We start from the raw sequence: 10,000 nt of genomic DNA, 5'->3' as shown, positions 1-10,000 counted from the left end.
CTTGTTGTGAGGTTTCTGCCAGTCTCACCGATGTAGGAGGCTTGGCAGTCGGAACAATTGATCTTATAAATCGTTCCCTGTCTGTTCCTCGGTTCGTCTTTGTCTTTAACGTTGGTTAGTAACTGACGTAGTGTGGTGATAGGTTTGTGGGCGACGCGGATATTGAAGGGTAGTAAGATGCGCGAGATGTTTTCAGACATACCTTTTATGTACGGTATGGTTGCTGTAGTCGTAGGGGTTGCGGTGTCGTTTGTTTCGGTAGTGGTAGTGGGTCGGTGAGTGTTTCGTCGGATGAAGTCGTTGTTGTAGTTGTTCTTCGTAAAAACACGGTGAAGGTATTTGTTCTCGTCGGATAAGCTGTCTGTCGAGTCACATACTAGTTGTGCGCGTCGTGTTAGAGTTCTGATAGTTGTGGCTTTGTGTGATGTAGGGTTGTAGGATGACTCGTCTAGTAATCTGTCGGTGTGTGTCGGTTTCCTGTAAACTGTCGTTCGTAATGAGTTGTCGTTGTGGCTTACCAGGCAGTCTAGAAAAGGAAGTTTGCCATTTTCTTCGACTTCTCTGGTAAACTGTATGTCAGTGTTTTGTTCGTTAAGGTGGTTGTGGAATGCGTCAATTTCGTCGTGTCGAACGGCGGTGAATGTGTCGTCAACGTAACGTAACCAAAGCGGTATCGTTTGTCGGCAAGTCGAAAGGGCGCGTTCCTCGATGTTCTGCATCACAATTTCTGCTATAACAACAGAAACTGGAGACCCCATGGCAGTGCCGTGTAACTGTTTGTAGTGTTTACCGTTGTACTGAAAGTAAGTAGACGTTAGGCAAATGTTTAGCAAGTCCATGATGTCGTCTGTCGGTAGCGGTAGTGGGTCGGTAGCTTGTCGGATTGCAGTCTCAGTGCATTGTAATGCTAATTGAAGTGGAATACTTGTGAACAGTGATTTCACATCAAATGACACTAGTTTGTAGTCGTCAGGTATCTGAACAGGAATTTTAAGTTCAACCCCAAATGCATTACAGCTTGGCGTGCCTATGAAATCGGGAGTGGGAAAGATATCAGATTAGAGAAGCAATCTTCCGGTAAGTGCTAGTGAGCTACATACAGTGTTGACAAGTAGCATATTTTTGATATGTTGCAATCTCCTTTGCCCCCTGTCCGCGCACAAGTCCCCCATCCATACTCGACCACAACCATGTCCGTGGGTGTGTCCACCCGACCGTCTGACCGTGCATCCATCCATTTTTCTTTCTCTTGTCGATCATGTGTTTCTTAATTGATCGCTTCCTTCCCGCTTACCGCTTCTTTTTTTTTTCCCCGTGGGTCAGATCCGTTAGCCAGTCTCATTTAGTGAATTTACAATCAACATAGCAATATTTTTTTTACATGCATGGTCTATGTTGTACCGAATTTTCTTTGCAAAATCGCATTAAAAATTACCACAATTTAACAACGTCTTCTTTATGGAATCTTTTGAGGACCATAGCATCCTTCTATTTTCAGAGTGTAGTTATCGCTGGATGGGGTCAACATTTTCCGCAGGTGGTTTTAAATCACTTAGCAAAAAACACCCCACACAGACGGAGTCGGAGACTACAGAGAAATCTGAAGTCTCTACGACGCATAAAGTGATTGCTGGTGATGAACCAGCAGCATTTGCCTGCCCTCAAGACGGGTGCGTGAGAGTTTTTCAAAGGTATTCTGCCTTAGAGAAACACCTGACCTCAGAAAAATGCACAAAGTCTTTAGAGAAGAGATCTTTGCTAGACATGGCCAAGATCGTTTGTAATGTTTATGTTGTGAATAAGTCGTTTGTATGGAGCCGGTAGAAGTTGACACCTGTTTAGGGGAGTCTGTTCTAAGTTAGTAAACCAGCCGTTGAAAGTGGTCAATGCTGTAGGTTAGGCATTGGGCAGAGGAACTCTGAGCAATGCTTAACCTACAGAACGACCTAACTTTACCGACGGATCGAAACAGACCAATCACGACCGACTTACGCCACTTGAGTCTTACAGTCAATAACATCACGGAAAAACTGACCAATCATTTTACACGAACTGAAATAAGAACATTCTACTGACAAAAACTATTCACTTGACTCTGATGACTTCCGCACCGGTTGTCGAAACGTCAGTCACTACCACCGACAACAGTCCTTCTCAATCAGGACTACACTCACCCGGACGATCACACTACACTTTCGCATGTTACCCCCGGGTTCAAGCCATTTACTGCGTTGTTCGATCAGTTCGATATTTGTACCATAATGAAAAACGACACGTTGAAGAAGCTAAAGCTTGGCGTGCTGAAGAATATTTGCCAGAACTTGGAGCTGAACGTTTCTGTACCTGCCATTCGACGAAAAGCACCATACTTTACCTTGCTTGGTGAAGCTGTTTCCCAGTGCACATGCCAGATCCGCCAGTATCCCATATCAATTCTGATCGGTTACCTCGTTTGCTTGTTGTTAATACCTAGGGCTGTAGTGGCTGAACAGACCGCCTAATCGATGATATTTTATTTGGATAGGTAAATTTTTATCAGCAATTTTGGCATTTTAGGTGGTTTAGGAGTTTCTGTTTTAGCTATTTCAAATTCATTAGGACAAGAGGGTAATTGAACAAAAAAAAAAACACAAAAGATACGCACGAGATAAGATTTAAAAAGACATGCAGCCAATGGAGTAAATGGATAACTTAATGTAACTCTAAAAAAAAAGCGAGCAGTGGACAAAAAGAACACAATCGCGCGATTTTAAAATTCCCCCGTAAATGTTCTCAATGGTCCTTTTATTATTTAGTTCTCAGTAGACGTGTTTGAGATCCGAACACGTGTACCCTCGTTTAGGTTATTATACTGCGATTATTACATGTAAGTTAACTTAACCCTCCCGAGAAGTGGAAAAATGGTCGCGTTCAAAGAATGTCACGATCGACAGGTACGCAGCGAGCTGAAATAATTATTGAGCCGTCACACGCACGTAAGGTACACTTTGTGCGTTGCCAGGAAGCTTCTCACGCATTGCATATGCGTTTCATGAGTGCATGTGTAGAACTCAAATACATATTGTGATTTCGCGGTAATTTGATGCTCCCTCTTTGGAATAATCTCATGGCTATCTACGCTGTACATGTTGCACGGCGTCGACCAAGGCCACATATTTTTTTACACTAAAACGGGTATGTACTTGCTTTAACAGTGCCGTAAGGTGCTAGTCATTTGCACGTTCGGTTATGTTTTAGTTTGCTTTTCTAAAACTATATGCAACTGTGTTTTGGCAGGTGTTAAATTTGACCACTTGCGGCCCATCTCAAATTGCTTTTCCCAGGGAAATTCTCAGTCGTGTTTCCAGTGCACTTTCCTTAGCGGATTTTTCAGTGTAGCACCAAATATTTTTAATAAGAGTCTGACGAAGTGAGCAAAAAGCTGAAAAAGGCTTAACCTAACTAAGTGGTCAAATTTACTGGTTACCCAATTTGGATCAGGGGTTAGGTCACGTACGCAAAATGGTCACGCTAAGGATGAACTTACGAGAATTTTCAAATGTTATCTACGTTTTCGGTCATAAATAAGTCACCAAACCTAAAATACTTCTCTTTTACTAAGTTTAAGTTTTAGGAATACGTTGAAATTTACTTTTGGATATGCAGTATAAACTCAACAGATCATTTCTTCAAGTATAAGAAGCGATGTTTTTGTCATGAAATGTTTCGGAATGTTTTTAAGTTCGTAAACCGCTTCACTGAGTAGCGTTAAGAGACATGCTGGCACTTAACGCGTGATTAAGAAAAATTAAAAACGACTTTAGTTAACATTCACAGCTGCACAAAAGAAACAACGATACTGACTACATTCAATGGTCATTTATTTTTTTCTGTGTATTTTCGAAAAACTTACTTTATAATTAGTTTGAAATGAACATCGAATTCTGCACGCTTACATGGTGCTTTGGTGGCATCACGTTTTATTTAACTACCGAGACAAGACTTAATTTCCAACGGTCAAATTTTCCAGGTGTATATTTTGATAAATGAGCTTTCGTCTCGTATGGTTATAATGTCGAAATTTTAGGTACCAGGTGTCGCTTAAACCGGTTAAAGTTAGTCTTCATTTTTCTCCCAAAACATCGTGCAAAGTACGCCTCTATAAAAACGGCGATAAAAATCATACCAAAGAGAACTACATAAAATTTTTTATATTCTTTTATTGTGCAGGGATATTGTAATTATTGTGCAAAGTTTGATGGTGAATAGACTTGCTTAGCGCTGCCAACATCTTCCTAAAGTTGCGTGACGATTTGACCATTTAGGCAAGGCGAAAACGGCTTTTTTAGCGAGTTTTCAAACTTTTTAAAATTTCAACCGGTTAAAAAATCGCTGGAACTTTAAAATATTTTTTTCGAAACTAGTACACAGAAAGGGATGTTTTGGCAAAATGAAAAAAAATTCGATTTTTCGTCACTGAATTTCGAATCTCGAAATTTTCTGGCGGCTTCTCTTAAAGCGTCAGCTTTGAGACTCCCATCTCTTGTACAAAGTCAGACGTCCGATCAGTGTATAAATACAGTCCAATGTCCGAAACAGTTTTTCCTATTTTGGGGGACCAAGTCTTTGCATCACAGATCAAGACTAAGGAAGAGATTTCTGGGGGGACAACAACCCATGAAAGGTTAAGCATTTAGTCTCCCATCCCTTGTACAAAGTGTGTACAGTGTCCGGAATAGTTTAACCGCTTTTCGGAGACCAAGTCTTTGCATCAGAGTTCAAAGTCAAAGTCAGTTATTCTGTTCAGCGTATGTAGACAATCCTTTTTCCGTAACAGTTTTTCCCTTTTTTGTGAGACCAAGTCTTTGCTTCACTAATGAAGACTAACGAAGATATTTTTGGGTAACAACGAACCCTTTGTATCATAGATCAAAACTAATGAAAACTCCAATGTCTTAAAAAAGGAGTAGTTTTCTAAAAATGTTTCATCCCTCACATCGCTTATTTAATCTTAGCCCAGTTTCTTCACACGTTGTTATAGAGTGAAAAATTCGTGGAAGCATTTTAGCAAAAGTTAAAACTTATCTTGCTTGCATTTGTAATGTTTCTATGTTATCTACATCACTACTCATCTTATGAAATAAGCTGCACTGCCAAAACTCAAGCGAGATTAGAAGAGCATCTGCCTTGCTTGGGAAGGAAACAAGGAAACCACTCACACCTACAGAGAATGTCATCGAATTTTATGACATAAAGTTTTTCCGCTGTTGCGTTAGTATAAAAACACATATACGTATGCATTTGATCTGAATGCTTTCGTAAAGATGCTTTGCACCTTCGAATAGATACCAACTGAAATTGATTTCAGTTACAATGTAACCAATCATGCATGCTCTGTGCACAATTTAGTATTTCAACGGGCCAGGGGAGGGGCTTAAGTCTATCTTTAAATAAATCTTTTCTAGTGTGAATGGAAACTGATCCATATGCATTAAAAACAGTTACACATAAGCACAAGAACAAGCGTGAAACAAAACATTTGACTGATCTGGCCATGCCAAACTAACTTCATTTTAAAAAACAACTTTATCTCCACTAAACCTGCCGTCTATACAACAAGCATCCTCGTGCTCACTTTTTATTATTCTCTTTTTGTGCAGATATTAACGCTTATGCTTGTGCCTAAATAAAGAGAAACATGTCCATGAGAAGTGAGATGAGAGACATTTTTACTGCTGGCTATCACACGTAGGAATATTTGGGAACAATTTGAAAGTCTTAATTCAGGGTATAGATCCACCTTTGTCCACCTTCTTAAGAACGGCATCAACCATGGATACCATTTTGAATCACTGATGATGGTGTGAAATCTTCTACTTCACCCAGAAATTGTACACTACACATCTTCAGAGCATACTTTATAGCAAGTCTTCTTTACCTGCTTCATCAGCTAATACTTGGATTTCACAACAAAGCAATCATCAATTAAGATAAATCCAAAATCCATCCTTGAGGCTGAACCCATCATTCACTATTGGCAAAAAAAAACATTTTTTTCCAATGTTTTCCTTATGTTTAGATGTATAATGGCATAATTTGCACAAAAAGCTAGCAAATAGACATTTCCTTTTGGCAACCCCACTCTACAAATGTTTTTCTTTCATAAGTCAGCCAGTCTGTCGCTTTGTTGCCAACAACTATTCATCCTTTGCTTTTCTTCACCTTAAAAAAGGAATGTCTGTGAATCTAAGTTTGGCAGCAGAATTGAATAACTGGGATGCAGTTGAATATTTTTATAGAAACTGCACGGTATAAATTTAAATGTAATAATTTTAATTTAATAAATTTAAATTTAATAAAAAATGGAGTTCATTTGTTTTTAATTCCTTAAAAAGCAGTAAATTCTAAAAAGTAAAATTCTATCCATATTTATAACATAAATGAACATTGTACCCATCACTTGATTGGTAAATTCAGTTTCCAAGCAGATGCTTTATCAGGTTTAGAGCCCACGTTTGATCAGTGACAAATGGGTCCCTTTGAGAAAATCTAAATATCAGATTTTCACATCTTGGCATGTGTGCAGTCTGTCACTCAGTTACAGCCTGTATTCAGTCATTTAGTCGGTTCCAGTCACACAATCTCACACAAACATTATTGGTTTTTAAGTCCTTATTACATCCATTTTGAAATCACTGGTGGTTCCTGTAATCTGATTGGCTCTAATTGATGCAATTTATTCACAAATCACACCATTTTTTGGCTCTAAATCGCATCATTTTACACTTGACTGATTTTTTGACTGTAAAAGCGTTTCCAGTTCCGCTTTTTGTTTAAAAACCGGCAAAGTACTGCATCAATAAAATATTTGAATTGACCAAGTCCTGTATTTGGGTGATTTCAAAATGGATGTAGTAAAGTGGTAACTGAACCTTGTGTCATGCAATTTTGGTCTGAAATCATACTTGTGATTTCAAACCGAACTCGCACTGCACGCTAATTCGATTTTGAAATCACGCGTATGATTTCAGCCCAAATTGCACTCCACTCAATTCAATTACCATTATTTATCATTGAATTCATGTCGATGCAACCTTTCAGTTTGTTTATTGTTTACTGAGTCATTAGAAATAAAGTCTACTGATTGTTAATCAGTTGATATACATGTAGATAAGTCAGTCAGTCAGTCAGTCCCCTTGAGCCACATGTTTGACAGCTGGTCTATTGGGTGGTACAATGTAAATGCCTTGGGCAGTTTTTAGTCTGTCTCTGGACAGTCAAAAGATCCAGTGGTAAAGTAAGTTAATCAGTGGAAAAGTTATATGGCTAGATATTGATAGGGAAGTCATCAGCCACTCAGCCATCTGTAGTGATTAATAAGTCATTTCATCAGCAAGTTATACTGTCACTAAATGTAGAGACTGCAATTCAGTCAATGAAGCAATCAATTAGTTAGTTACTAAATTTAGTTAGCCAAAAACTTAATCAGTCAGGGAGTCATCTATGATTCATTGTATGGGTTATTCAATTAGTTTGTGAGCTATTTTTTCTGGTTGGTCAATTAGTCAGTTCACCAGTTAGTGAGACAGGGAACAAATTGGCAAGTCTATCGGTATGTTTGAGAATCAGTCATTCAGTACATCTACTGGTCAGGAAGTCTGTAGCCAGAATGTTAGAATGTGTATCATTCAGCAAGTTGGTCATTAAAGCCACAAGTTAATGAGCAAGTTGCTACATATGTCAATCAATTCAAAGCTTCAGCATCCCCCCCCCCTCCCCACCACAGGAAACCCCTCAGGCATTTCAACTTTTCAAGATTGGTTTGTTTAAATGCCCCTCAGAAAAAGAAATATCAGTGAACATCACTTTCTACACATTGACCAAGCTTCAAAACCACCTCCTTAGGGACCTTTTCTTCTGAGACATTCACTCACAAAAGTGAACTGTTTACCTTTAAACACCTCGGAGTCCATATTTAAAGACAACACTTGTATTCTGCAAGAAATAACTACCATTTTTGGTTCGAATTCCCCAGCCCAGCCATGCAAAGTTCAAATTCCCATCCACCAAGCACAGATGACAGTCAAATGCCCATGGGTTGCCCAGGGTGGGGCAGGGAATGTTAAAGCTTTGAATTGATTGGCGCAGAAGTCAGTCAGTCAATTAGAAAGTTAAAAAGTGAGTCTATTGAGTGAGAAATGGGCAGCTTCTCTTGTCAGTGGGTCTGATGGTCAGGTTGTCCATTAATCAGTAAGTGTATCAGTCATTCAAACCAGTAGCTAATAGAGAGTGTATTAATAAGCTTAGCTGGTGAGCCAGTTACTCATTAAATCAGTATAAACTGATTTAGGGGGTATATAGTCAAACTCTCCAGGCATATCAGCCCTGATGACATTTTAACTAGAGTTGATAAGATCAACACAAAAATGCCAGGCTACAATATAGACAAATTAAATTTTCTGTACACCAACAAATCTATCATTTACCACTCCTTTCAGCAAGTCAGTCAAGTGCACCAAATAATTTTAGTGGTTGTACGATGGACTAGCTTGGTGGTGGAAAATGTTATGTTGGTAGAGTTTTATTTCTACAAATAATCATGTTTTGGAAACAGTCTAACACTCCTTTTTTTTTTCCCGTTTTGCTAGTTATCAACAATACATGCACATTTCAATTAACCTCCTAATCAAGAGGTTGGCAGGTTGGCAGGTTGGCAGGTTGGCAGACCTGGCATGCTAATGACATGGGAGAACATTTTGGAAAGTGGGGTGGGAAGGGGGAAAATTGGGACCAACATGTAAGCCAGTAGTAAAACATCCCCAGTATCCCTAAGATGTCTCATATAATTCTCTGTTTTTACCATGTTAAAACCCTAACACTGTCCCCTGACTGTCTGTAATCATTCCTGAGTTGCCAGGGGGGAAAAATGGAGGGCAAATCCGTCCTTGCAGCTGGTCAATGTGCCTAGTGCCCAGCCCTTAATGAAAACCCTAGACTTTTGAGTAAACTTTATGAGCATCTATCGTATTTTTCTTGGAGGATAAGTTGATTAAATGGTCTTCATGCGGTGGAGTTTTTTTTCTGGGAAAATGTGATTTCAGATAAAAATACTGCATACTGTTTTCTCTTTTTGTTTTCTTTTGTGTTTTCTTTCGACATAACAAACATATCCAAATTAAAAAAAAACATGCAAAAAGAGATGGAAATGTACAAACTGAAATCTTTATGAGAACTCTCAATTCAACTATTTGATTTAAAACCTTTTTTCACCTGAGTGTAGGGGGGGGACATTCAGGTTTTTTCCACATTGCAATGTTAACCCTTTTTTTCAGTGCCGTATTGCAGTGAAGAGCAACTAGCAATGCAGTGTTTCAGTAGGACAGTAGAGAAATACAGTCAACCTGTAAATCATGTCAAAATCAACAACGGATACAGGAAGAAAATCGCGCTCTGCGAGAGCAACTTCAGCTAATGAAGGGAAATCTAGATAAAACAAAAGAGGAGCGAGATTCCCTGCAGATGGTAGTATCATTGCTAAGCAAGGAGCTATATAACTTTCGCCTTGACAGCAAGGAAGCTTTTAATGAGTCGCCTTCGGTTGATCCTAAGGTGTCGGATACAAAATGGTCGGATACAAAGGCGGACACAAAGCAAAACAATGGATCATCTAAATCTCAATCTTCCAAAACAACAAAGAATCACCAAAGCAAATCGAGCAAGAAAAAGCCGCCAAACAAGAGTTCTCACAACAGCTCTAATACTCTTAACCACAACCAAGAAAGATCCTCGCCGACCACCGTCATTATTGGCGATTCAATTATCAGAAACATACAAGGGTGGCAATTAGGGAAAGAAGTCGGCCACCGGGTTGTTGTAAAGTCCTTCGCGGGAGCTACAACAAGTGATATGTCACATTATGTGAAACCAACACTGGACAAGAAGCCGGACCAGATCATTTTACATGCTGGTACTAACGACCTTGGAAAACTATCCCCAAGCGAAATCGCCGATAACATCGTTG

The 10,000-nt window shown here is 39.2% G+C and overlaps 1 protein-coding gene and 1 long non-coding RNA gene across 2 annotated transcripts in view; one reads left to right on the top strand and one right to left on the bottom strand.

Annotated features, from left to right (window-relative positions):
• The window catches only part of LOC148741799 (uncharacterized), a 22,386-nt gene that overhangs the window by 7,179 nt on the left and 5,207 nt on the right, over positions 1–10,000 (bottom strand). The gene's annotated exons all lie outside the window — the stretch shown is intronic.
• Positions 9,363–10,000, top strand: part of LOC148741800 (uncharacterized) — a 4,016-nt gene continuing 3,378 nt past the window's right edge. The window contains exon 1 of the mRNA XM_088733430.1: positions 9,363–10,000. This exon is cut by the window's right edge and continues 210 nt beyond it. Within this exon, the coding sequence (XP_088589556.1) occupies positions 9,451–10,000 (550 nt within the window). The 5' untranslated portion in view covers positions 9,363–9,450.

Source organism: Stylophora pistillata, chromosome 1 (genome assembly GCF_964205215.1).
Source record: "Stylophora pistillata chromosome 1, jaStyPist1.2, whole genome shotgun sequence".
NCBI classification, from domain to species: Eukaryota; Metazoa; Cnidaria; class Anthozoa; order Scleractinia; family Pocilloporidae; genus Stylophora; species Stylophora pistillata.
The sequence above is the reverse complement of the archived record's forward strand: the minus strand, read 5'-3'. Positions and strand labels throughout refer to the sequence as shown.